This window comes from Chaetomium strumarium (genome assembly GCF_033439665.1).
Source record: "Chaetomium strumarium strain CBS 333.67 chromosome Unknown B0T15scaffold_7, whole genome shotgun sequence".
In the NCBI taxonomy this organism is placed as follows: Eukaryota; Fungi; Ascomycota; class Sordariomycetes; order Sordariales; family Chaetomiaceae; genus Chaetomium; species Chaetomium strumarium.
Window position 1 is genome coordinate 1205702 of NW_026944435.1, and position 25497 is coordinate 1231198.

The 25497-nt window shown below is 55.9% G+C and overlaps 8 protein-coding genes across 8 annotated transcripts; 5 read left to right on the plus strand and 3 right to left on the minus strand.

Moving 5' to 3' along the window:
• Window positions 1-1799: 1799 nt before the first annotated feature.
• On the minus strand, window positions 1800-3205 carry B0T15DRAFT_299658 (uncharacterized protein). The gene is made up of 3 exons (XM_062863798.1): window positions 2883-3205; window positions 2758-2827; window positions 1800-2674 (listed from the first exon to the last, which is right to left on the minus strand). Exons 1-3 carry the CDS (start codon window positions 3007-3009, stop codon window positions 1906-1908), a joined length of 966 nt encoding a protein of 321 aa, XP_062718062.1. The 5' UTR covers window positions 3010-3205; the 3' UTR covers window positions 1800-1905.
• A 169-nt stretch (window positions 3206-3374) lies between these two features.
• B0T15DRAFT_514327 (uncharacterized protein) lies at window positions 3375-4858 on the plus strand (the record flags this gene model as incomplete). Its single annotated transcript, XM_062868109.1, has 4 exons — window positions 3375-3405; window positions 3613-3691; window positions 3891-4603; window positions 4662-4858. The coding sequence occupies 4 exons, from the start codon at window positions 3375-3377 to the stop codon at window positions 4856-4858; spliced, it is 1020 nt and encodes a 339-aa protein (XP_062718063.1).
• Window positions 4859-4934: 76 nt separating this feature from the next.
• Window positions 4935-6362, minus strand: B0T15DRAFT_299655 (uncharacterized protein). Its single transcript, XM_062863797.1, has 5 exons — window positions 5990-6362; window positions 5811-5924; window positions 5657-5758; window positions 5235-5605; window positions 4935-5174 (listed from the first exon to the last, which is right to left on the minus strand). The coding sequence occupies exons 1-4, from the start codon at window positions 6174-6176 to the stop codon at window positions 5286-5288; spliced, it is 723 nt and encodes a 240-aa protein (XP_062718064.1). The 5' UTR covers window positions 6177-6362; the 3' UTR covers window positions 4935-5174; window positions 5235-5285.
• A 147-nt stretch (window positions 6363-6509) lies between these two features.
• Window positions 6510-9162, plus strand: B0T15DRAFT_299699 (uncharacterized protein). The gene is made up of 7 exons (XM_062863799.1): window positions 6510-6774; window positions 6864-6920; window positions 7013-7063; window positions 7116-7121; window positions 7174-7245; window positions 7302-7586; window positions 7643-9162. Exons 1-7 carry the CDS (start codon window positions 6771-6773, stop codon window positions 8851-8853), a joined length of 1686 nt encoding a protein of 561 aa, XP_062718065.1. The 5' UTR covers window positions 6510-6770; the 3' UTR covers window positions 8854-9162.
• An 848-nt stretch (window positions 9163-10010) lies between these two features.
• Window positions 10011-13392, minus strand: B0T15DRAFT_496756 (P-loop containing nucleoside triphosphate hydrolase protein; the record flags this gene model as incomplete). Its single annotated transcript, XM_062867204.1, has 3 exons — window positions 10011-13196; window positions 13254-13274; window positions 13330-13392. The coding sequence occupies 3 exons, from the start codon at window positions 13390-13392 to the stop codon at window positions 10011-10013; spliced, it is 3270 nt and encodes a 1089-aa protein (XP_062718066.1).
• A 495-nt stretch (window positions 13393-13887) lies between these two features.
• On the plus strand, window positions 13888-15914 carry B0T15DRAFT_299745 (translation initiation factor 3 complex subunit L). Its single transcript, XM_062863800.1, has 3 exons — window positions 13888-14352; window positions 14422-15459; window positions 15520-15914. The coding sequence occupies exons 1-3, from the start codon at window positions 14053-14055 to the stop codon at window positions 15601-15603; spliced, it is 1422 nt and encodes a 473-aa protein (XP_062718067.1). The 5' UTR covers window positions 13888-14052; the 3' UTR covers window positions 15604-15914.
• A 4772-nt stretch (window positions 15915-20686) lies between these two features.
• B0T15DRAFT_496758 (uncharacterized protein) lies at window positions 20687-21879 on the plus strand (the record flags this gene model as incomplete). Its single annotated transcript, XM_062867205.1, has 2 exons — window positions 20687-21097; window positions 21163-21879. The coding sequence occupies 2 exons, from the start codon at window positions 20687-20689 to the stop codon at window positions 21877-21879; spliced, it is 1128 nt and encodes a 375-aa protein (XP_062718068.1).
• Window positions 21880-22561: 682 nt separating this feature from the next.
• Window positions 22562-24998, plus strand: B0T15DRAFT_299920 (Abscisic acid G-protein coupled receptor-domain-containing protein). Its single transcript, XM_062863801.1, has one exon. The coding sequence runs from the start codon at window positions 22882-22884 to the stop codon at window positions 24739-24741; it is 1860 nt and encodes a 619-aa protein (XP_062718069.1). The 5' UTR covers window positions 22562-22881; the 3' UTR covers window positions 24742-24998.
• Window positions 24999-25497: the final 499 nt, after the last annotated feature.

The window sequence follows — 25497 nt, forward strand, 5'->3', positions numbered from 1 at the left end:
TGGTAACCCTATCGCCTGCATGGCCCCACCAGGTCGGGTTATATGGTTGGTTCGTAACATTAAGCTGGCTATTTGTGACACTCAATTCCATTAAACTAAGCCTAAAGAAAAGAAAGAAAAAAAGTTCTAAATAGCCGACTTAGAATTATATAAAGATATTTTCTTATTTATAGATTATATAACTTATATCCTACTTTATCTGTTCTACTAAAGAAGTTAAAGGTTTAACTACTAGTCAGAATAACACCTCTATTAACCGTAATATTTATAAGCTCCTAATATATTATATAATTAGTATTATATATATATATATATGTGATGACTAAATGCAATTAAATAGGGTCAAGCCGGCTGTTGTTGTCATTCTATTTCGTAAATCTAAGGTTGAGGAAAGGAAAGAGAAGTTCTAAGTCAGTGGCTCAGAACATTACACGAAGATATTCCTGATTTGTGGGTCATGTGACCGGTGCTCCACAACAGCCGTCAATTAGAGAGCTCGTGAGTTCGACCCCACTTAGACCGACACCCATACTAACCGTGACAATATATATATAAATAGAGACAGTATAGTTTACTAACTTCTATTATCCCTAGCATTAAGACAATACTATTAATATGATGAAACCTCAGGTAGTCCTACCTCTAAAAGGGTTCGTGTCATGAACTAACTATATATGGCGGCTGGGTGGGGCGCGACCCCGGAACCCCGAGCCAATAGCCGGCAGGGACGGCAGGATCACCAAGATCAATCGGGGACTAGTGATCTCGGTGAGCGGCTCACTCACGATCACCGGGCCGAGGTGATCGCTGGTGATCCAGGTACGGAGATACCTAAGGGAGGAAGCTGTATATAGTTCTACCATTCTGTCACTTATTCAGATAGCTAGCTTCCTCCCTTAGGTATCTTCGTACCAAGATTACTGTGACGGTGGAACCCACCGTACCATGGCACAGGCTATTGCTTAGTCATGTGCTGTGACGAAACCACAGGCAGTCCTGCCTCTGAAAGGGTTCGCCGGTCGAAGGTATCTGCTGGTCGGACTGTAGGTCTCGGTGAAGCCAAAAGGTTCACAACAATGCTTGCCGCAATGTCTGCACAATAGATAGAACTTTTGCTTGTAATTGCTCACTGAGGAAGCTAGCTATCTGAATGAGTGACAGAATGGTAGGTCTATATACAGCTTCCTCCCCTAGGTATCCCCATACCTAGATGTCCGGAACATTTGGAACAATTGTTGTTTTCGTTGTTCCATCTGGAACAACGTTCCTTGGCGTTGTTCCTTGGGAACAATCGTTCTTGGCATTGTTCCCAATCTCTCCAATCCTCATTGGTCCTTCCCGGCTTGTAATGATTGGACGCGGGCGCCGCCCGTCGACCATGCAGGTCGGCCCCCACCGGCCTCTGCAGGTTAGTTCATGACAATTGGACGGCCTTATTTGGGCATATCTATGGCTTTATCATGTATTGTATGGCTCTGTTGGGCGGTTTGGCTGCCCGGCCATTGTTCTACCTGCCCGGCCTTTGTTGTTCTCACCTGTGCCGTCAAATGCAATGCCAAGACGACTTGGTGGTTTCCTCCCACAGCAGCATTTCGAGACATGGACTCAGGGCTCGGAATTAAGAACGCCGAAAACGGGAGTGCCCAGGGGAGCACCACATGTCTGGGTCCCTCCTGAACTCACCCTTGTGTAATGAAAGTCAACGAGAGCATCGATTCAAGTTTCAATAATGGAGCTCGAATCGAGGGATGTATTCTGTACATATGATTACATGCAAACAACTGTTGTGCGCACGCACACTACCGTACAGACTCTGCGCTCAATAGGTACAGCCGACGAACCCTGCCAAAACACCTAGGCACTACTAAGTACTATTACTACTAACAACCCTCACTGCAACAGACCTCATCTCCCACTTGCCCACAACTCAACAGGCTCATTATTTGCCGCCGCATATTTGACCTCAAGCTCTGCCGGCCCGCTCCAAAGACCACATTGATACGCATTACCGATTTCTCCCTTCATCTGCGCATAATCCGGATACCCCTGGGCTTGTCCAGGGAAGACCGGCGGAGGATGATAGTGAGAATAACTGGAAGAGTCAACCGCAGCAGCAGCAGGAGGAGGCGGAGGAAGCTGAGGGTAGCCGCCTTGCTGCTGAAGCCTTCTCTTCTTCGACCGTTTCCGCAACACGAGGTACCCCAACAACACGACTAAAACAAAACCTAGCGTCGCTCCCACCGCAGTACCCCCGATTAGACCCGCCGGCGGCGGTGCCGACGACGAAGCTTCGCGGGAATCGCCATCCGGGGGAAGCGACGTCTGAGCGACATTGGTGGCATTGGCACTACTAGTAGTACCAGTGGTACTAGCCATGGCGGTAGTTGAAGACGCCAGTGCCGTCGTGGTGCTCTCCTCGGGCGTCGTCGACGTACTCGTTGCCGAGCTGAGCCCGACCGACGCCGACGATGTAACCCCCGCCTGGGCCGCCCGCTGGAGATCTCCATGCTGGATGTTGCAACGCACCACTTCGTGCGCCGGGAACTCTGGGCTGCAGCTCGTCAGGCGCGGACAGCACGCCTCGGTGGTGCCCTCGGCGAGGTTGGTGCAGGGCACCGAGTTGGGTTCCTCGCAGGCGGATGGCTGGTCGATGTAGCAGTTGTCGGTGGCGTTGCTGTTCGGAAGGGGGGCCAGGTGAGCATGATGATGATTACTAGTAACCAGAAGTTGAATGGGGGGTTGGAAGAGAGAACGAACCCGCCAGTGCAGCACCAGCCTTTCCCTAGGTATTGCTGGCAAGACGGGAACTCCTGGCCTCGTCGTACGCCTAGCGCCCGTGAGTGAGGGCATTTCAGAGGGTACTCCAACCCGGAGGAACTTACAGCAGAGCGTTTTGCCCGGGCTGCAGAGCGCATTGCTTGCGATGGGGCCGAAGGCGTCAGAGCACTCGTCTCTCCCATACAGGAGGGAGAATGCATCTTCATGCCGCAGATTAGGATCCGGAGGCATCACAAGTATCGAGTGCCCGCTGCCCTTGCACGTCACGTAGTAATTTAATGCTCCGTTCGGGAACCTGATGGGGCCGAAACCAGAGGTAAATGGTATTTCGAGCGATCAACAGCAACCTACGAAGGGCATAGGACGGCGGCAGAGGCCATGATGCCGACACCAGAGATATAAGCCTGCGGAACGCTGCCGCGAATGTTGTTCGAGGCCAACAACACCGGTCAGCCAGCCTTGCCAACGCTGGTGAGCCATCGCGAGTTCCTGCAGCAATGCATCAAAGCCATAGACAACAGTCTAGCACTGTGTAATATGCTAGTTGAGAGACGAATGATGAGCAAAGAGATTTAGCGAGCGCATAGTTATGAATTATGGAGTTTTGCATAGGCGCCGAGGTTGATGGTATGTTCTTGCAGGCACGCACATAGCGAATCGCGATGGCGTTTTGGTCCCGACCGTTTGGTTCTAACCGTTAACTTGATGCTTGTATCTCGCGCCCGCCCCTCGACAGCAAGACACTGCCCCTACCTTACTTTCATGTTGATGCGCCAGAAGGTCTCAAGATGTGGTTGGTCTGGAATAAGCGACCGCACCTAGAGTTGGTAGCAGGTTTGGCCATGACCAGCGACCACCGTGCCGTGCCGCTCGATGATGGCCGAACCCGAAGACCTCAGGAGAGTTTGTTCAGGTTATGAGTGCGGGCGATCTGGCTTTCCTCGTCTTGTGCTTGGTTCCGATTACTTTCAAATTGTCTAGCTTGTCGTTTTCTCCCTTCTGTTTCTGTCTTCCTCTAATGTATTTGTGATGATGTTGATGCACTCTAGGATAAGGGGGCCGGCTTCCCACATCATTCTCTTGCTTCCCATTGTTATACTGCTGGTCTGCAGTTGGCTTCTCGTCCTCCAATTCCACCTCCAATGGGGTTGGATCCCCTCTGTTGATACCCCCTTCGTACAACCTCCCCCGGTCGAGATCGTCGTAGCGAGTCTCAAGAACGAGGACACTTCATGGGTCCATCGCTACCTGCCGGGCTGGTCGCGCCGCATCTATATCGTAGACGACCCCTCGGCCCCCATCACGGTTCCCCGCAACAAAGGCCGCGAGGCCATGGTTTATCTGAGCCACATCGTCGACAGCTACGAGGCCATCGCCCAGACAACCATATTTGTGCACGCCTCCCGCTTCGCCTGGCACAACGACGACCCGGATTACGACGGTCTGGCAACTCTCCGCAACCTTCAGCTGGACTATGTCCAAGCCTCAGGCTACGTCAACTTGCGCTGTGTCTGGATCCTCGGTTGTCCTGCTGAGATCAGACCGCACAGTGACGTAGCCACTGACTGGGAGCTCGGCAATGGCACTTCCAGCTCTGGCCGTCCGCTCACAACAAAGGAGATCTACAAGCCTGCGTTCGAGGAACTCATGCCCGGTGTAGAAGTACCTCAGCAGATCGGCGTCAGTTGCTGCTCGCAATTTGCGGTGTCACGCGAGGCCATCCACAGCCGGCCGAGGGAGGACTATATCCGCTGGCGGAAGTGGCTGCTAGAGACGCCGCTTACGGACGACTTGAGCGGGAGAGTCTTCGAATATTTGTGGCACAGTGAGTTCGGCACGGTCCATCTTCCCTTGGTTCTCCGCTGACGATTTGTGCCGTCTAGTAATCTTCGGCAAAGAAGCTGTGTTCTGCCCCTCAGCAGCCGAGTGCTACTGCAAGCTATACGGGCTGTGCGATTTGAGATGCGACGAAAATCAATGCGATGGCCGATATGTCTTGCCGAAGTATTCCACGATGCCCCAGGGTTGGCCGAGAGTTGGCTGGTCAGGAGAGGAGAGACAGTTCGCTGGTCCGTTGTGAAGACAAATAAGCCGGTCAAATCGGCTGTTTCGCGACTAACCACGGATGGGGCCTCTAGACAGGCAGACTAGTGGCAGATCCATCTGCCAGTGAACAATCGGCAGCGGTCACAGGTAGACCGGCGAGATGATCCTGGAATGGTGAAACCCAGGACCGACCTTGCGTAGCAAGTTCTCCTTGGCCCTGATGACTGCTCTGACCGAGTAATTGCGGACGGCCATGAGGATGTGAGAAAGATGGGCATTGTGGAGATGGCAGGGCCATCAGGGGGTCGACGAACCCTGAACGCATGGGGGCCGCGATCTTTTCCAAGATACTAGAACGGGAGGTTAGAGGATAGCTGCAATAGCACGTGGGCGCAGACTATGGGACATACTAGTGATTATCGGATGACGTTCGTCTGTCCTTTAACCTGGTACTGAGGATGCTAGCACTCCTTACCAGGAAGTGCCTGGTTGCGCCTCTCTACTTGCGTAGTCTCTTGCTCTTTGGTCTGGCTTTCGGACTCGACAAGCTCCTTGATGCGGTCGTCAGTGATGGCTATGTCGGCTTCTACCCGAAGCAGCTGTTCCTCGAGGATCTTCTCGTAATCTTGGTCAGACAGTCTAGTGATGGGGTTGTATTTCGACCAAAACCCGCCATGAGAGTTAGTAGGAGCCCTCGCAGCCCACCAGTTGGCGAAGACTTGACCTCCTGCTCCATACAGCGAGAACATCAGAGCTCCTGGAAGGATGTTTCTCGGCCCCCCTGGGACATTGTCAGTGAAGAATGGACACTGATGGACTTGCGGGCACTCACTGAGCATGCCAGCCACAGTTCCGGCAACACCACCCGCCACGGTGCTAGCCTTTACCTTGTCCTCGCCGGTCCAGTAGTATTTCAGCCCAACCTGCCTAGCCGCTGGGATCTATGAGCGTCATATCGCAAAACCGAGGCGGTGGCTAAAACTCACCATAATAGCTAGAAGCCAAGGTAAACCACTGTCCTCCCGCGACGACCGAGAAGAGTATTGGGGGTGCAGACCGGATGATACCGGCAGCAGCTCCTGTAAACAGACCACATGCACCTGGAACATGTCAGAGGCTGAGAACACGCACGTACACTGGCTCTCGGGCGGAAGAAGCACCATACCAGCAACTGCACCAATTTGGAGGGAAGGGACGGCAATCTCCATGAACTCTGGCGGAAGTGACTGTCTCTGCCGTGGCAGAGGCTTTCCCTTTGGAGCTTCTTCTATGGATGATGCAGGTGTAGACGTCTGGGTCTGACTCTTCTCATGGTTCTCGCTGGCTGTAACAGGAAGGACTATGCGCTTCATTGTGTAGAGAAAAGGCAATTCCCAACCCGTCTATAAAGTTGCTATGTGTTGGAAGGTCCTCTTGTAATGATGTGCTTCAAAGACAAGCTGAATTAGGGCTGCCCGGTGATTTTCGGAGGACGGACGGCACAGTGTAGAAGGTTCAGGTTCAACTCCTTCGGAGTGCACCTCGATGTGTGAAGCTTGCGATCTGGGAATGGCAGAATGCAGAGCGCTGCTTCCCCATGAGGATGGGCTAGCCCGTTTCGAGCTTAGTGCCCTCTGGTGAGTGAGCGGCCCCGCACACCCCACCCCATTCTGAGCGGAAAAAAATGTCAACCCTGATTCCTCAATCGAACATTACCCTTGATAATTTTTTGCCTCCGCCGGCAACCCAAAACCACGTTGCCCGAACAAACCATTTGGTTGCGAACCCCTTATATTCGCTCATCAACCCATCCGCCCCCGCTTGTACAGCATCCGGAGTCCGCGCATTCCTGGTTCTCGCATCAAGCAAGCCAGTGATTATTCTTCTCCGGGGACCCGCTACTCCGGACAACTATCTCACATCGCGCTTCGGTGGTACATCGCAGCGCGTGTGGGCAAACCGCAATCATGGGTGAGTGCCGCCAGCCCCCCACAAGTACACTTCTGGCACCGCGGGAAACCCAACAACTCGTTGCGCTCGTCGCTAATACAACTATATAGCACCTAAAAAGAAGGAGGTCCAGAAGTTGTCGCTGGGCGACTTTCTAAATGATACCTGTAAGTTCCCCTCCATGCCAAGGCTGCGCCGCCTTAGGACCTTGGGTGCTACCGGCTCCCTTCCCTGATCACATACTAACACTGGCCTCTAGCATTTGGCGGCGGCGTCTCCTCGTGGGCCGATGAAGTCGAGGACACTTATGGTGAGTACAACCCCTAATGAGAGCCCAGTTGTTTTGTGCTGACTTCTGTTAGCATCCGGTACGCACATGTGCAAGTAACACTTTCGGTCAACAATGCTGACGGCAGCCAGGCACTCAGCCGCTCCCCCCTCCCGAGCGTCGCTCGGGTGGAATGAGCTCATATGGCGGTGGCAATGATCGAGGTATGTCATACAAGCCGCAGTCACCTGGGGTTCATGACTGATTTACGTTGTTCAAGGCTACCATTCGCTCCGCGACAATTTGCCCCAGCAGCTGCCCACCAAACCCCCGTTCACCGCCCATCTTGGCAACCTGTCCTATGATGCCACTGTCGAGACAGTCACGGAATTTTTTGAGGATTGTAACGTGACGAACGTGCGGATCATTGAGGATCGCGAACAGAACCGGCCGAAGGGTTTCGCTTATGCTGAGTTCGCCGACCTCGAGGGTCTCAAGACAGCCCTCACTCGCGATGGACAGACCTTTCAGGGCCGCAGCATCCGAATCAAGGTTGCTGATCCCCGTAAGTCTTACTCTTCACTTCAGAGATGTGCAACCAGTAGCTGATCCTCTTTCTAGCGAGGGGAGGTTTCGACAGGGCCGATTCGTTTCGTGAACTCGATTGGTCTCAGCGGAAGGGTCCTTTGGCTGATATCCCCGGCCGGGGCGGTGATCGACGTAATAATGATTTCAGCGAGCGTAGACGGGAATTCCAGCCTGCCGATGACGGCAAGGTCCGTGATTTCGGCAACTGGGAGAGACGCGGACCTCTGTCACCTCTGCCCCAGCAAGAGCGGCCCGAGTCTCGCGAGGGTTCCCGCTCCCGTGGCATGGATGCGCGATCCGAGTCGTTCCGCGGTAACAGGAGAGCCTCCCCGGCTGCTTGGGGCCCCAGTGAGGGCCGTCAGGATTCCCGCCCACCCCGTCGTGAATTTGCGGATCGCCCAGAGCGTCCCGACCGCCCGGAACGTGTTCCTACCGCTGCAGAGACAGTCTCCAACTGGCGTAGCCAAATGCGCCCCGACGCGTCGATCAAGTCGCCAGGCCAGTCTCGCGAGGGCAGCGAGGCACCCCCTTCGCCGGCTGCTTCTGCCGCTCTGCCTGCCGGACGGCCCAAGCTGAACCTCGCCAAGCGAACTGTTTCCGAAGCCACCGATGCGGCCCCTGCCACCTCTACTTCTGGCGGATCTAAGCCGAACCCGTTCGGTGCGGCACGCCCAATTGACACCACTGCACGGGAACGTGAGGTTGAAGAGCGGCGTCAGAGGGAAAAGAGGGAAGCCGAGGAGAGGGCAAAGGAAGAGAAGCGCGCCAAGGAAGCGGCCGCCAAAGAAGCCGCCGAGAAGGCTGCAGCAGAGGAGGCAGCGAAGGCCAACGGTGTGAAGGAGGAGACGCCTGCGGACGAGCCCGAGGCAAAGGCGGCCGACAAGGAGGCCACTCTGGCCGAGGCTACCAACGAGCAGAAGCTCCCCGTCCGCTCTCGTGAGCCACGGGAAGCACCCAAATCACGAGCTCTCGAGAGCGGTAGCTGGAGGCAGCCAACAGGGGAGCAGCGCATCCCGTCTCGCGGCGGCCATGGCGCCGGTGCTCCCCGGCGTGGCGGTCCCCCTCGTGGTCCTCGAGATACCGCACGGCCACCGCGCTCTAACGGTAGTGGTGCCGCCCCGCAGCCGCCTCAGTCTCCGAGCGTCGAGCAGGCGCCCCCGACACCAACTGTTGATGAGGATGGCTGGACCACGGTGCCCAATAAGGGACGACGCGGACAGGGCAACCGTGCAATCGTCTCGTAAACGCACGAACGAAGCCCCCAAGTTGGTTTTCCCCGCCCCATTGGCAGTGGAGAGTCCACATAGACTCCGGCGAATCTCTCGGCTCTTGCGGCTTTGACGACATCTTTTTCCTCTTCGTCTCACACCAATCGCTCGCGCACCCTCGCATCACTTCGTCTTTATTTGGGATAGGCCAGCATCGGGCCTATGAAGCTTACAAGGATATAGCGGCCTTCCTCTCAGAAACCGAGTGAAGTTGCCGAGTCTGCCACTTTCGGGATCACGGGTCTACCGCTCATCTATTCCTAGCATCGTCAGCCCAACATGGCTATCGACTGACATTGGCCAAGACGAGTGCACGGCTTGGGCTGACATGACTTCCGACTATACCAAAAAGTATGCATCTTCGTGATATCTTGGCCATGATGTTTATGCACAGACATGCGGCGCGAGTTTCTCGGTTCCTAAAATAAGTGGCCTCTTCTGCCCACGCGGGCAGCGGGTGAATGATATGGATGCAGGTTTCTTCTCGGTTGTCACGGGCGGGTGTTTCTATTTGACATGGGCAAAATCTCAGGTTTTGGAAGGGAGGGAAAAGAGGGGGGAAAGGGGGGGGGGGGGCGAATATTGCGTTAGATATGGGCAGTGAGGGTATGAATGAGACGCCCCCTCCACAGACAGGTCCTTGGGATTCCCACCTATCTCTTGGGCTTTTTGGGCATCTCACGCAACCTGCCCCCAACCAGTTCTACGTCTTCTATGTCTGGACGATTGTGGCATTCTTTATCGCCTTAGAGGACGACATGCCTCACGGAACCAGGGTGAGAGAGGGAGCTTTCTGGTTGGCTCCGGGCACGCTTTTAACGGCACCTTCAGTCTCTCCTCAGTTCTAGACACGGGATAGCAAAAGGGAAATATGAACGCATCTCACATACTCTTATATACTTCACGGCCGGTACTTTGTTTGTTGCGAGATTCTCTCTTCCAACCACTAGGTACCTTAGGCACTCGGGGCCATCGTTTTGACATTCATGAACATCCAAATCGTCCCACTCCAACGCCAGTATTTCTCCAGCCGTCTTTTTTTTTATCAAAGCCTAGAAACGGTTCCGCCCTGCCACAGAACAGAACCCCGTTGTTCCCCCGCATAAGGTTCGCAACTACGGATACTAGTAGTACTACCGCTTCAATGTCTTCTGCTTCTGCGCATCTGTCGCGACATTCCGGCCCTCCACCAGCAATCCCTTCCGCCGGCGCACGCCGTCCATGTACCGCTTCGCCACGTTCTCGCGGTCGCCGTACTCGCCCAGGTCCTCCAGGTCGTCCTCGGTGAAGGGCACCCAGAAGGGGTCCTCGTCGAGGATCTCGAAGCCGGCAAAGATCAGCTGCGGCTGGGCCGCGCCCGACGTCCGCTTGCGCATGTCGTCGGCGAAGCCGAACGACTCGGCCACGGGCAGGAGAGCCTGGATGGTGAAGAAGGGCGTGCCCTCGTTCATGGCCTCCGACTGCACGCGGCCCCGCCGGCGGGTGAGCACGTCGTAGACTCGGCCTAGCACTTCGGTCGACGCTTGAATCTCGCACGAGTACATCGCCAGCATCAGCCGTGGCGACCAGTCGAGGAACCCCTTGTGGATGGACTGCTGGACCGTCTTAATGACTTCCCCCGTCAGACGGCCCAGGCGGTCGCGCGCTGTGGCTGCCTCTTCGTCCGCGGAGGAGGGCGGAGTTACGGAGATGTCCTCGATGAAGACGGCTATGCCCTGGACGGGCTCATGGCAGAGGGGCCCGGAGTTGGTCGCTAGTTGAAAGCCGTAGGCGATCTTGTCGGAGAAGTGGTGCGGGCTGAGCGTCTCGTTGGCGGATGGGCGGATTTCGAGACTAGTAGGATGGTTGGCGTTGGGATTTAGGTTGAAGGCTTTGGGGATAAGCTGTTCTTTCGTTGCGTCGATGAGAAGGTTGGGGCCTGTCCGGCGCGGGCCGAAGGAGACGATGCGATCGACGACGCCCTTCCATGTGTCGAGACGGTCTTTCTCGCTGTCAAACCGGGCTTGGAGCTGCTTTCCAAGTTCTTCCGGAGAGAGGGCTCTGCGGCCTTCAGCGACATCGTCGTCGGCTTCGGCTGAGTCGTCTTGGGCGGCCCCGTTTTCTGCAGTCGATTCAGGAGGGGGGGATCCATCCTCCCCCTTCTCAGCGGCTTTGAGATCGGAGTATAACCGCTTTACGCCCGCTGCGTTCTTGACTAGAAAGTCGGTGACATCCCGCGGTAATGGTCTCACCCGCAGGGTGATGGTGACCTGCTTGGAGCTCGTCACGCCAACCACCACGCCCCTGCCCAGCTCCTTGTTGGCTGGAGGACGCATCTCCTCGGCACGGACGATGGTTTCGCGGTATGGCACAATCGGCGCGCCGGCTTGGATCTCGCATCGTGCGAACCGCTCCCGTAAATCTGTCAGGCACCGCTCCAGGTGCAGTTCGCCGGCAGTCAGCAGCACGTGCTCGCCGCTGGAGAATTGCTCATACTCGGCGCAAGGATCGCTGTGGACGAGCAGGTGGAGGCCCTTAATCATCTTGTCCAGATCGGCGGGGTTGTCAGGCTCCAACGCCACACGGACAATGGGGCGCCCCTGTAGGTTCGCGATACCCGCTAGGTTGATAGCCCCTTCTACCTGGCTGCAGAGGGTGCCCGACTTGAGGAGCCCGCTGTCTTCAAGTCCGCGGATGCCAAAGACCACGCCAGCAGGAACCGAATCCAGGGCCTCGAGGTTGCGGCCCATCAGCATGTAGAGCGCCGTCACTTTCACCTTCCTTGGTACCGGCTCAGCGAGCGGGTGTGCTGGTGAGAACTTGGGCGGGAGGACGTAGATCTCGTCGCCCACAGATAACTTGCCAGAGTAGATCCGCGCAAAGCCGATCAAATGCTCGGGTTCGGCCTGCTTCTCTTCTTCCTCGGGAGTTTCCTGGTCCAGTGTAGCCTCGGAAAACGTGGAAGCCAAGGCATCCATATCACTACCATTGCCCATGTTACCTTGCGCACGAGAGGCCTCAAGACGCTTCTTCCTGGCCAGTTCCCGTGCCTCCTCGCCGCTCATGGGTCCGCGTCGCTTGTTCTCCGGCAGCTCGCTCTCCTTGACAGACACCATCTTGCTGACGTAGGCAACTACCGGGTCCGATGGAGCCGTCTTAAACGAGGTGATAGCCTCCTTCACCTTTGGGTCGATGTGCTCTGCGCCTGGGACGTCTTCCAACAGGAGAGGGAAGCGCTCGGCCTGAGCCGCCTTCGGTGACGGCAGCGATTCCACCACGGAAACCAGCAACGCCACCGAAACTGGCAACCAGGAAGCAAACACCGTGGTGAGTAGCAGTTTCGGGTCTCGCGAGCGGAGGATGTGCGGAGGAATGGTGATACTGAGGGACTTGGTGATCTTCTCCAGAAGGATGGGGTCACCCTTTCCATTGTCTCCGCCGACGGTGGCCTGGTAGACTGCCCAGATCTGGTCGAGCACTAGCTGGACAAATATGGGTTTCAGGGAGCGGCCCTTTAGGTGTTTGGGTCCCAGGACCTTTTTCGTCTTGGGATCCAGGTAAAAGTTTCCCCACAGGACCTTCTCCAGCGCGCTGCGTTTGATGCCCAGTTTCTTTTCGTACAGGCCGGCAAACTGCCTCACCGTGAAAGCCCAGCCGTCGATGGCGCTGCCAAAGATGACGTTGTTCTTCTCGGGGGCGAAGTAGAGCTCTTCATCATCTCTTTCCTCGAACTGGAGCTCCCCCGAGTCGGGCTGTTGGTCTGCAAGCCTGGCTTCTTTGGCAACCGAAGCCGCAACGCGGGCCTCAATCCGCTCCCGCCAGTTGAGATCCTCCTCCATCCGCTCGCCTTGGAAGAAGCTCCCCAGCACGGCGTTGACTTGCTCCAGGAGTTTGCTGAGGTGCGTGTACGCCTCATTTGGCGTCATCTTCAACTCCGTGATCAGGCGATCGATCTTGTTGATGACGAGCAGTGGCTTGAGCTTCTCGGTCCATGTCTGTCTTAGCACTGTGACTGTCTGGCTACACACCCCCTCCACTGCGTCGACCAGAACAACAGCCCCATCGCAGAGACGAGACGCCGTAGAGACTTCACTGCTGAAATCTATGTGTCCTGGCGAGTCGATGAGGTTGATGAGGTATTCTTTCGACTCAGGGGCAGCCTCGGGACTCGACCTCCGCAGCATTGAAAAGTAAAGAGAGATGGCCGAGGATTCCATCGTAATGCCTCTGAGCTGCTCATCCGGCCGAGAGTCCAGGTACCGGATCTTGCCGGCCAGCTTTGGTGAGATGATACCATTTGTGGCGAGAAGGGCGTCGGTAAGCGATGTTTTCCCGTGATCCTGGGACACATGTGAGTTCTGACCCGATGCCGTTTAACCTAGAGTATAGGACCTTACAACATGGGCTAAAATGCAAATCTGCAAACCGTTGTCAGTGTCCTGTAACAGGAGCTCGGGCCAGGGAGGAACTTACATTTCGCACATCATCAGCATTTTGCTGGAGTTTTGCCAGCTTTTCCGGACTGACAACGGGCATCTTGGCTGATTTTGGAAGTTGAATCACAGCACTGGGATACCTATCGAGTGGTTGAAACGGGCTCGTGGGCTGATGTTGCCCTTAAAGGTGACTTTGTTAGGGGATAGGGGGCCGGGGATCTTATATGATGATTCCGGTGTAGTTGAGCGGCCTGACTAACACCTCGAAGACTGCCCAGCCAAGATTGGAAAGTGGGATGGTTTGGCGGGGCAAATTGGGGGATGATTGATAATGATTCAGACGATATACCGGATATAACGATCTCAATCCTCGACGAGGGGCATTTGCACATGTGAGCTGGTAAACTACAGAAGCATGTAGTGTGTCCATGATTAGAACTGATGGATACTTTAGTGAATAAGATATACTCAAAGTTCCGGACAGAGTCTGACGCTCGGTTGTTAATCACAACCTGCGTCCCGTTCCTAATATGTCATAACCGAAGCAAGACCGCGAAGGAAATCGCTTTATCAAGGCACACCAAACCCTAAACCGTTGCAGTCGACCACAAAACTCGAGCCCCACACCCGAGCAAACTTGAAGCATCTCAGGTCTTTGCGACGGCCCCGACAAAGGAAAGCAAGTGACAACAACGAGCAACGCTCCCTCGTCCGTCGCCCAAAGAATTGTTGGAGCTTATTCCCCTGACAGTTGGACAAAATGAGCTACCAAACCGGTATGGCGCCCGCCCGCGCCATCGAGGATGACAGCGATGTAGAGGAGGAGGCCCTGGTCGCCGACTACAAGGAGCAGGTGCAGTACGCGGGTGATATGGACGAACTCGACCCGGGCCTGCTCGCCCCACAGGCCGAAGATATCCAGGCCAGGCTAGTCCAGGCTGCGCAACCGCTCGATTATCAGGCGACCCTCGAGACCAAGTTCCAGAGCTACGACAACTACTGCGCCCTGTTCCACTACATCCTCAACTCCGAGGGCCCCGTCGACCTCGAGCCCCCATCGGTCAGTGCGCCTTGCTTTTTCTCCTCTGGCCGTCGCTGGGTTCTTCTTGCTGACTGCGGCGTGCGGTAGTATTACTGGGCGTGGGACGTGATTGATGAGTTCATCTACCAATTCAACACATTCTGCTCGTACCGGGCGAGGATTGCAAGGCAGGCCAACAACGAGGAGGAAGCCCAGATCCTGCGCGACAACCCGAATCAGTGGGGATGCTACAGCGTGCTCAACGTCCTGTACTCCCTGATCCAGAAATCGCAAATAACCGAGCAGCTAGCGGCCATGCGGCGGAACGAAGACCCCATGGCCGTGGCCGGCCCGTACGGCTCCAAGAACCTCTACCGCATGCTGGGGTATTTCTCCATCATCGGTCTCCTCCGGGTCCACTGCCTTCTTGGAGACTTCAGCCTCGCGCTCAAGACGCTCGACGACATTGAGCTGAACAAGAAGGCCATGTTCGCCCGCGTCATGGCTGCGCACTTCACCACCTACTACTATGTCGGGTTTTCCTACATGATGATGCGTCGCTACGCTGACGCCATCCGCATGTTCAGCCACATCCTGGTCTACGTCTCGCGGACCAAGAACTTCCAGAAGAACACTCAATACGACTCCATCACCAAGAAGAACGACCAGATGCTCGCGCTGATCGCCATCTGCGTTGCCTTCCACCCCACGCGCCTGGACGACACCATCCACACGGCGCTGCGCGAAAAGTACGGCGACCAGCTGCTGAAGCTGCAGCGCGGCGGGCCCGAGTCGCTGCCCATCTTCGAAGAACTCTTCAGGCTCGCGTGCCCCAAGTTCATCTCGCCGGTTCCTCCTGACTTCGACAGGCCTGAGGTCAACGTCGACCCCGTCGACCACCACTTGTCCATCTTCATGGAAGAGGTCAAGACCAACATGTGGAGCCCGACGATCAAGTCGTACCTGCGGCTGTACACTACCATGGACCTGAAGAAGCTGGCTGGCTTCCTCGACGTCAAGCCGGAGGAGCTTCGCTCGATGTTGCTTGTTACCAAGCAGCGGACTAAGCAACTGCGCTGGACGGACAACGGGCTTTTGGAGGGCGAGCTGATCAACATCAGCGACCTCGACTATGCGCTGCAGGGTGTAAGTTCTCCATGTAGCAACGTATATTTGCGCTTCTGACCATGCTGACTTCTCCTGCAGGATCTGATTCACATCTCGGAAGCCAAGATGGGTCGCAAGCTGGTCGACTGGTATCTGCGTAACCTGGCTCGCACCTACGCATGAGCATCGGATCTTTTCCTCTGGAGACGATGAAGTGGATGCTAGCAAGAGCCGTTGTCAGGCGGGGAAGGAACCCATCCCTTCCCTCTTCTGGACTACATTGGTCATTGCGTAATCATGGGATTGGGGAGTCAGAACTGCGCAGATCTTTTCGACAACATAGCATATCAGGCGTCGGATGGGCACGTATCAAAACATCAAGAAGCGGGTGGAAAAGCAAGTTGGCTGACATAGGGACGGTCACGGATACTCAGAGCATATCTTGGCAAAGTCCTGACTACAGTAGGTGGAGGATTAGGTCAAGCAAAGTCCGGGGGATCCGATTGCGCATCCTCCAGGAGGCGGCGGATTCAAGGCCCAGGCAAATGGGGGACAAGGCAGGCAAAAAGTCTGAATGACCAGAGATGATAGCGGTCACGATAGGGGCGTGGCCGGACAATGAAGGTGCGATTGAGACGTCCGCTCGTATCTCCCTCGGCCTCCCAATCTGCGCCGTGTCCGATGATAACGGTTAAGTGCTTTGGTCAACATGGCATCATGAAGAGCCAATCCCCTGTTTCATCCCGCGGAGGTAGTATGGAGCTGCCACAGTTGCAACCGTCGCACAGGCGGAGTTGTATGTTATATGTGTACTTGGTGTATGATTTGTACAACCTCACCGCGGGAGGGCATATGCCAGGATAGGCAAGTTATGCGCTCAGGCTGCGGAACACTTGGTGTTGCCGTGTCCGGCAGTCGGGAAAAGCCAAGCCAGCCAAGGCCGATGGCACTGGTACGACAAAACTCTCTCCCGTTACAACCCTCCCTGCCTCGGGAGGAACTCATGGAGTCGGGACATCAAGGCCTGCTTCCCCGGAGGATAGGAAAGGGGAGGGCCTGCCTTTGTCAGTGTCAACCTCTTCTTCATCGGGAAGGCTTGGTCCGAAGTGAGGCCTCCGACCACGAAACCGCAAGGTCCGCCTACCGCCCCGGGGGGCGTGTCCCACAAGCTAAACGGACTGGATGACGAAGTGACTGTTATTTAGTTAGTCATGATGCTGCCACTGCATGTGCTGGCTAGGCGGTCTTGGCTGCTTGGCTGACCTGAGGCGGCCGATAATAGTAATGTAGACGATGCAGCAGGGCACGTCAAGCACGCTGCTGGCGTGCATGCTGCACTGCAGTTGGTCTCGCGCCCTACATATATAAGGATATGTTTCTGGACGGGCAAGCCAAGAGACGGGCGGCCGATGGAAGTTTGTTCTGGGACTCTGGGTTGGTCGACGGCCGAGGTGGGGTGGCCCCTTGGCGTAGGCTTGGCGTAGTGAAGGGTTTCACAGTCTGGAAGCATATCCGTTGAGAAGCCCATGGATTACCAGATCTCTATCCAATGGCGAGTGCCATGTGTCTGGCGATATGGCATCATTGGATCAGCGAGGCCTGGTCCGTCTTGTGGCACATCAGATGCCGTGGATCGTCGCTGCTGTGATATGTAGTACATGTGTACTCCGTATTACCTGGACAGGTTCACAGACGGTTCGGATTTGTCTTCTTGGTTAGCATCCTCTGGCAAAAGAAACCGTAGACCAAAGTAATGGTGTCGGGTCGGCCGGACCTAGGTCTCAGGAGGCAAGACGACATTTTTGTCCTTAGGTTCCCTGTGGTTCCAGCTGTTGAGGTACTCTCCGTTCGTATAATATACTGCTTTTTCAGTGATCAGCTTGTACTACCTCATAGCAAGTCCTCCCATCTTTTCTCCCTAGGCATCTATCAAGTTGTGCTTAGCTTCGCTGCATGCAAGGACTTACGAATATTGGTCTCACCTCTCTTTTCCCTCCAGCTCGCGTTGATCGCCTGCTTCATCCATCAGGCCAGTCCACTCGGGAGTCGGGACCCGACGCATTGCTGAACTCTCACTTTAACCCCACCGGCCACTGCCGTTAGCGTTTGGCATCCTTGCTGGCGGGCACCGGAAAGCTGATCCCTGTCGCTTCCAAGACTCCAGACAAGAAGGCGGGCAGATTCGAGGATGCAGCTGCTAATGCGGGCGAGAGAGGAGGTGGCAGTGTCTGGGGCAATGCTTCCGATAATTGCATTACCTGACGGCTGAGTGCTACCTACTCGTGATTAAGGCCCCTGTGGACGGCCACGAGGTAGTACCCGAAGCGAAGGCGCTATCGTTGTCGCGCGTGTCTCACCGCGTCGCGTACCTTAGGGCCGGGAAACGGCACGGTCAACGGCAGTAATCGACCCTAGAATGCTCAAGGACGGGTCATCGGTTTGTCGTTGAGATGTTCTCATAGAGGTAGGTACTGCTTCGTTAAGCTTCTTGGTCGCTTCACCGTCAGCATCGAGGCTTTGAGGCTGCCCCTCGGTACGGTATTCACGGCTTCCATTGTTGCACTGGGGCGGCTGCCGCTTTCAGGCTGGAAAGCCCTGTGTTCCGTTCACATGGTGAGGTCCCCCGAAACGTACGCAAATCATGAGAGAGCTTCTCAAAGCCGGTAGCGAGCGGAGAGAAGGATTAGGTATTGACGAAACAGAAAGTTGCGGATTTGTGAGAGAGCAAGGCCAGGCTGCAGCTGGCGGTGCTGGTTGGGGTTCTCCCCCATGTCAAAGAAATCCGCACCACAAATGATAGGTAGTGAGGTAGTTTGAGAGATGGGTGAGTCTAGCAAGTAAAATCCCATCGAAAGAAACAGAATGGGAAAAAGAAACAAGGGAAGAAGAGATAAGAAAGTAAAGCTAGGAACAAAGGAAATAATGAGGAAGAAGAGAAAGGTGGGAAATAAAGAAAAGAAAGTAATAAGTTAAAGAGAAGAAGTTAGTCGTATCGATCCGCTGATAGCGAAGCTCGCTGTACGGCTTATTTTGTCCAGAGGCAGGGGCCCTACTGTGGTACAGAATCCGACTTGCATGGGTCGAAGCCTTCGAAGGTAAGGTAGCATCTGCCCGCTCGCCAAGACAGGCTGGAAAAAAGGCATGCAAAAGGAGTGACACCCTTGGAAAACCGGAGCTCGAGCCGCGCGATCTCACCACTGCCCCGGGTGCCTAATAAGACCAGCCAAGCATCGGCCTACACTATTAGTATCCCCAACTTCTCCCGGTCGACGCGCGGCTCTACACTAGCTGGCCTTCCATGTTCATTGTTCTGTGAACCAGCGTACGACCTACCTACCGAGCTACCTTACACCTTACCTAATGCGCTTCTAGCCAAGGTCCGAGCTCCTTCGTCCGTTAAGGTACTGCCCCACGGAAGCTCTTTCCGTCGTTCACTCAACACAGTGCAAGTCAGACTTAAATGATTCAAGAGTGACGTTCGTACCCGCCACTGCTGAGGCCGCGACTGGATTCCTTTCCTTCCACCACATTCACAACAAATACGACAAAATCGGCATTGGCGAATTCGAAGCTCGCCTTCCCGCCTGGTGGCCCGCATCCCTGATTTTCCTCTCCACCGCATTCGTTTCTTGACCGACTTCACCATTTATCGTCCGCCAAGACCTGTCCGCCAAAAGAATCTCGCCAGCTTCCATTACCACAGCTTGGTGCCACGGCGCCAGCTCTCAACGAGCTCGGCAGACTCCTCGAGCTCCATGCAAGTTCCCACAGGATAACATCTGCTGGCCTCTCTGCGAGGCCGTACCATTACTGGATAACTTCTCAAGAGAAGCGACGGTCAGCAAGGCTTCCGGCCTATGATGGCTGAGACCACCGACAATGTGGCCCGACTGACTTCATCTCCCACGGTGGCCAAGAGTCCCGACTCGGATGTATCACCATGCACGAAAGCGCCCCCAATATCTGTCGATTATTTCACGACCAGAAATGGCCGTAATGGTGGCCGAAGACTGAATGGAGCGTCCCCACCGCTTGCTACTGTATCCAGCACTACCACCTTAACATCCATCTCTGAGGAGTTCCAGAGGGACAGTTCACGACACTCCTCTAACGACAGCGGTTGCTCGTCTACCGGAGACCGAAAGTCCTCAGCCGCGTCCGTTACCTTCCGGCCGCCACTTAATCCGTCGCTACCCCAGGGACAGCCGCGGAAGATGGACAACCGGCGACTGCGCGAGTCGTCGCCGTCTCCTGTAAGGTGAGTCCTTCGTTCTCCCTCTTCTGCCTGTCCCAGTTGTTTTGGTGGAAACCGGATCTTTTTCGGACACAGCCCACACATTTCGTTGTAACGCAAACCCAGTGCCAAGTGGTGCTGCGCGCGAGACGTCGAGTGTGTGTGTGTTTCGGGTGTATCCGTCTCTCTCATCTTCCCGACGAAAGCCGCATGCATCCTCGCCTCTTCTCAGCGCCGTGTGATACTTGTCCTCACTGGCCAGTCAAGCGAGTGCCAAGCTACCATGCGTTCTGAGGTCGGAGGGAACAGGAAGATGTCAGTGAACTCGTCATTCCGATGTCGACAGTTCTCCTTCGGATCGTCTGCAGTTGCAGTATTTGCAGCCCCCGAGATAAACCGAAGAGAATCTCCCTAGCTCCCCAGCACCTGCTGTGGCCACATCATTCAGCGACGCACTAGCCCGAATGCCACTCAAAGCCTAAGTCGCGTGAGGTTCAACACGGGACCTGCATCGAGCTGGGTTCAGGGTTGATGGGGTCTTGCCTGATGAGTCGCTGGGCTGCGTCAGGAAAGGCGAAATACCGGGCCAGCTCGCCCGTCACTTTCGCACACACCTTTCGCCCCGCAACCCCACCATACTGCTGGATCTGGCTGGGCCGATGTCATGTTTCGGGCAACAGCCTAATTCCGTTAGTTTGAGGCGATAGTAGGGTTTTCCATGCCTGCTTTTGCTCGGCTTTTCCTATTTCTGTGGAGTTCCTGAGAGGCGAGATCTGGCATGACGATGCAAGTATGCAGAGATCACGATTTCCCCTCGTTCTTACATTTTCGGATCTCCAGCCCTGTTGCGTGGTAATATCTGTCGAGCTTGGGGTGCCTTTCAATCTCGCGTTTTTTCAGCTGAATTTCTTCCCTTGGACAAGTGCTCTACCTCTCCATCTCACTGCATGGCTCTTAATTCTCATTGACCTACTTGTATTTCACGGGCTTTCCCGCGTTTACATCTCACCACCTGACGTCCTCTCCGGAGCCATGTCCGCGCTAACGTCGAGTCCGCACCCGATCCCTAGGTTTGAGCAACATGTGGGTTTCGATAATCTGCCCGTTGGGGAAGCTACCAAGAACAACCCCTCGTCATTTACTCTGCAAGCCAGACACCAGGGCTACCATCCGTCGCGCAGGTCCCGCACTTTCATGATTGGGATTGACGAGCATGCCTATTCCGATTATGCGTTGGTTTGGCTGCTGACCAACATGGTGGACGATGGCGACGAGGTGGTGTGTGTGAGAGTCCTTGAGGGCCCTCTCCGCCCGGAAAAGAACTATCAGGAGGACGCGAGGAAGCTGTTGGAGGAGATCCAAGCCAAGAATGAGCTGAACAGGGCGATCAGCATCGTCCTGGAGTACTCGGTTGGGAAACTTCATGATACGTTCCGGCAGCTAGTGAGTGTTTCCAGCGGGCGATGAAGTTTTACCAACGTTGTAGTGCTAACGCGCCTGCGTGATAGCTGGGGATCTACAACCCGTCCATGCTGGTGGTCGGTACCAAGGGACGGTCGTTAGGAGGGATCCAAGGACTGATGAATACACGGAACTCGTTCTCAAAATACTGCCTTCAATACAGCCCAATCCCGGTTGTGGTGGTCCGACCCGACGACAAACGACTAAAGAAAAAGGAGAAGCGCTCACAGGATCCAGCGCGGCAGAGCTATGCCACCATGCTTGCATACAACTCGGGTAAGCATGAGGCCGACAGCGATGCCGGCAGCGTGTACGAGTTTTTGAAGTCGATATCTGAGGATGAGGAGGCGCACCGGGTCGCCGCAGCCATCGGGCTGCCAGCTGCATTTGACCCGACCATCAAGCCTTACACCCCTCGAGATTCTACCCGTCGCCGGTCCTCACCCTCGACTTTTGCCTCGGCTACGTCAGGAAGAGCCGCTTCCTCTTCCCCACCACTGACTCCGCTTCGCGGCGAAAGTGGGGATGAGGAAAGCGGCGATGAGGAGGACGAATTCGAGGTCGAAGCCGTATCGGCCCGCCAGGACGTACCCGATGAGCGGGAAGAGACCAAGCTCGAAAGGCAACGGAAGGAGCGGCTCCACGCTATGGAAGTCTGCGAAGCCGCTGCCCTGTTGAAGTCGGGCAAGTCAAAAGAGCCCGAGGATGATGAGGAGGACGATGAGTCCCAGGAGAGAGGGGCGGAAGATGTGTCCAAATCATAGGATGGCTTTTCTCCTTGGTGTCTAGGTGCGAAGGTTTTCTGCTTTTGTGCTATTTGGTCACTTTCTGGAAGGGGTATTGGCGTTACGGGCGCAAGGCGAAAATCTGGGCTTCTGCCGTAGCGGCCTCAGATATGTCCTCTACAACCTGGCCCGATCACGGTTCTTTGGGGGGGGGGGGGGGTCCATTCGAGCAGCAGCTTTGTCGTCCTTCAGGTCGTAGAGGCGCCCTCGTGCGGTCGCTGGGTCAGTGGGAAAAGGGGCAACGAAGATATCTACATTTTTTGTGTAGTTTCACTGCGTCGGGTCGGTGGCATTCTGCAGCGACTTTTAGACACTCTAGCGTGCAGCTTCGGGCAAGGTCGCTCTATCACGGGCTCCTCAGCGATGTTTGCATAACTGTATCGTAAATTCATATTTACCCCAGCAATTGGCTCTGTGACTCCGAGTCCGAAGAAACGAGAGGATGTGCTTAGCAACTTCTCTCCTTGTCTTCCAACCCTCAGAGTTTCGCTATAACCAGGCACAAATCTCAACTTGCAAGGGAGCCGAGACGTCAATCCGAAGACAACCTGGATTCTCTGGCACGTTTGGAAACGACACAGCCTCACAAAATGCAGGGCGGGGCTTGACATGGTGGGGTCCTGAAGTTGGCGGTGATGCAGGTCCACCTAAAGCTCCAAATCCGGGGTATCTGGCCCACATGCGGATTCCTCGAACGAGCCGCGCAAGCTTCCGTCCCTTAAAGTTCAGAAACAAACGCACGGCGAACAGAGACTTTGAGCTCATCCTGTAACACCACCATGACGAGCAGACCCGGCAGTCCGTAGTTTTTGAACCTTCACCCGGACACTATCTCGTCGTATAATGCTCCTTCCCTCCGACCGCCGCGATCTCGCACCAGCCGTCACCAACCCACGGAGGATTCCGACCCCAAACCGAACCGGTCTTCTTCCGCCACTACAACAGCCGCAGCAACAGTAAGGCGCAGAACAAAGGCTCACTATGCCGCTCCCAGACACAAACTCAAATCTCGACGCCGACGGAGCCTCGTGCGGCCCTTCCTCGTCCTGCTCAACAAGCGCCATCTCCACAACTCTCACCCTCTCCCCGGTCCTGCTCACCTTCCTCCTTGTCTCCTCCGTCTCCCTCACGCGCCTGTTCCCGCGCCTCGCCAGACTCCAACAACCACCTTCTTCCTCCTCCCCGTCTGGGTTACCAATCGACGACGGACAAGACCATTTCCTGCCCGCCTCCGCCCCGCCCTCCCTGCGCCAGGCCCACGCCGAGCAGGCGGCCCGCTCGCCTAGGAGGCGTCTAGCCGCGGCCGCGTTTGCCGTCACCTTGGGCCTCAGCGCCGTGCTGGCGGAGCTGATCCTGGCCGAGATACTGGAGCTAGAGGGCGCCGTGCTGGGCGCGCGGGCGAGGGCGGTCGGGCTGCGGGTCACGGTGCCGACGCTGGTGGTTATGCTTGTTGGGGTGCTGCCGTTTCTGGAGGTGCAGAGCGTTCTGGCCTCGAGGGGGTGGCGGTTCGGGAGGGATGGGAAGGGCAGGGTCGTCTCGAGGGCTGCGTGGTGCTTGCAGGGGGCTGTGTTTGGCGGGTGGTTGGCGGCGTTCTGGTTTGTTGGGAGGGTGGTCACGCAGTTGGGGTCTCCTGGGGCGGACGAGGATCTGTGGCGGCTGGCTGGGATGGCGAGTGTCAAGGCGGGCGGTGGAGGATTTGATAGCACGGCGATGACGATTGGGAGGGCAGAGGTTGGGAGGATCGGCGGCGCAGGGTTCGGTTCGACTATCGCTGATGTGGGGCTGTCACGGGCGTGTCTGGAGAGAATAGGCGTGATTGGGATCTCGTTGATGGCATTGCTGTCCGGGTTCGCGAGCGTGTCGAGTCCATGGCACACGTTTGTGGATGATCGGACGTATCGAAAACGGCCGATCACAGACGCCGATATTGCGAGGAAGCAGGCTGGACTGGACGCTACGAGTGAGTTGCTGCTGACAAAGCGGCACCGGCTGAGGTCGCTGCAGAGAAAGGCGCAGGCGGTGGCAGACGGGGTTGGGGGAGGGACCCCTCATGGGAGTGCGCCGCCGGCAAGTGGACTAATGGGCAAAGTCATCGGCTCGCTCAAGACGATCACCGGCAGCGGTGAAGCGGCCGAGATCAAGGCGCTCCAAATGGAAATCTCTGGCCTCGAGACTATGGAATCTAACCTTGCCGCATCCCTATCCCTCCTCAAATCACGCCAAGCCGCCCATGCCCGCGATGGCACCGCCTTCGGCCGCCTCCTCGCCGTCCCGCGTTACATCTTTGCCGGCTACTGCTTGTACCGGATCCTTGCCACCACTCTCACCACCCTCCGGCGCATGTACTATCCCTCCGCCTCGTTCTCCTCCTCCGATCCTATCAACCGCTTCCTGGGGCTGCTCGCTAAGCACTGGGACCCCAAGCTGGACCAGATCGCCTGGGCGCGCCAGATCTCCTTCCTGCTATCCGGCGTCATCCTCGCCGCCAGTGCAAACTCGGTCTTGCAGACCTTCAGGCTGTTCGCGAAGTGGGCGCCTGGCCTGTTGTACCAAGCTCAGGCGAACCTGGCGCTGCTGGTTGGGCAGGTGGCGGCAACGTACGTCATTAGCGCGGCATTGCTGATGCGGAGCAACCTACCTAAGGAAGTGGGACGCTCGGTCGGGGACGCACTGGAGAGCGCGCTAGAGCCCGGGTTCGTGGATCGCTGGTTCGAGGGGTGGTTTCTGCTTGCCAGTGCCGGGACGGCGGCCGGGATATGGGTCGGGAAGAAGGTCAGCGGCGGGTTTGGGGATGAATGGGACGAGTTTGCGGGCGAGGAGATGGGGCAGAAGAGGTCTTGAACTGCGAAGAGAGGCGTATTCTGGTCTTCTGACACGGGCACATATTCATTGTAATCAGCGGGTGTGTGTTTAAATAGATTGTGTTCAACTTGACCTGGCAGTTTGATATCGTTCACTGGTGGTAGACCAATGCTGTATGTGCTTTGGCATGGTCAGGAAGCAATGGGGGCTGTGGTACTAGTAGTCCGACTCTGTAAGGGTTCAAGGCAGATGGAACGGACTTCAGCCAGTCTGGCCAAGTAGAAGTTGTACACATGGAGCCATCGATATCACCCGTATTCTGATCCCAATATGGACAGAAAGCCCCAGCGCAGTAGGTAGCTCACTTGTATTTTAGTTCTTTCTTCCCTTCCTCTTACTCTCCTTTCTCTTGCTCTTCTCCTCCTCCCTACGGGTGCTCAAAAGGCTCTCGGATGACTACGAGAACTTGTTTGGTGCCTAGGAACTCCTCCACTGCATCGGTCGGCCACTTCCTGTTCCAAGATATGTCTGGAAGGTCGCTATCAATCGCAGGCTATACCCGCGATGTCGATGTCAAGAATCCTACGGATACTGTAGCTGATTCAGCCCTAGAGAGTGGATAGGAGTTCTCCATGCGGGGCAATTGACAGGCTGATTGACCAATCGCATGCGAGCCAGGGGCTCTTTCGGGGCTCCTCTCAAACGTGAGCCTTGTTTCGTTTCGAACCACACACGTCTCCTGTCCGACCTCATTGGCTCTCCTGCCATCCGGCGACAGCGCTGCAAACGATGCAA

Bases quoted from the DNA above. Each gene is read 5' to 3' on its own strand.
- B0T15DRAFT_299658 (XM_062863798.1), bottom strand. From the start codon at position 3,009: ATGCCTCCGGATCCTAATCTGCGGCATGAAGATGCATTCTCCCTCCTG. The intron at 2,828-2,882 runs GTAAGTTCCTCC...CACGGGCGCTAG, and splicing joins CCCGGGCAAAACGCTCTGCT to GCGTACGACGAGGCCAGGAG. The intron at 2,675-2,757 runs GTTCGTTCTCTC...CCTTCCGAACAG, and splicing joins GGCTGGTGCTGCACTGGCGG to CAACGCCACCGACAACTGCT.
- B0T15DRAFT_299655 (XM_062863797.1), bottom strand. From the start codon at position 6,176: ATGAAGCGCATAGTCCTTCCTGTTACAGCCAGCGAGAACCATGAGAAG. The intron at 5,759-5,810 runs GTGAGTTTTAGC...CATAGATCCCAG, and splicing joins CTTGGCTTCTAGCTATTATG to CGGCTAGGCAGGTTGGGCTG. The intron at 5,606-5,656 runs GTGAGTGCCCGC...ACAATGTCCCAG, and splicing joins AACTGTGGCTGGCATGCTCA to GGGGGCCGAGAAACATCCTT.
- B0T15DRAFT_299699 (XM_062863799.1), top strand. The intron at 6,921-7,012 runs GTAAGTTCCCCT...ACTGGCCTCTAG, and splicing joins CGACTTTCTAAATGATACCT to CATTTGGCGGCGGCGTCTCC. The intron at 7,587-7,642 runs GTAAGTCTTACT...TCCTCTTTCTAG, and splicing joins AATCAAGGTTGCTGATCCCC to CGAGGGGAGGTTTCGACAGG.
- B0T15DRAFT_299745 (XM_062863800.1), top strand. From the start codon at position 14,053: ATGAGCTACCAAACCGGTATGGCGCCCGCCCGCGCCATCGAGGATGAC. The intron at 14,353-14,421 runs GTCAGTGCGCCT...GGCGTGCGGTAG, and splicing joins TCGACCTCGAGCCCCCATCG to TATTACTGGGCGTGGGACGT. The intron at 15,460-15,519 runs GTAAGTTCTCCA...CTTCTCCTGCAG, and splicing joins TCGACTATGCGCTGCAGGGT to GATCTGATTCACATCTCGGA.
- B0T15DRAFT_299920 (XM_062863801.1), top strand. From the start codon at position 22,882: ATGCCGCTCCCAGACACAAACTCAAATCTCGACGCCGACGGAGCCTCG.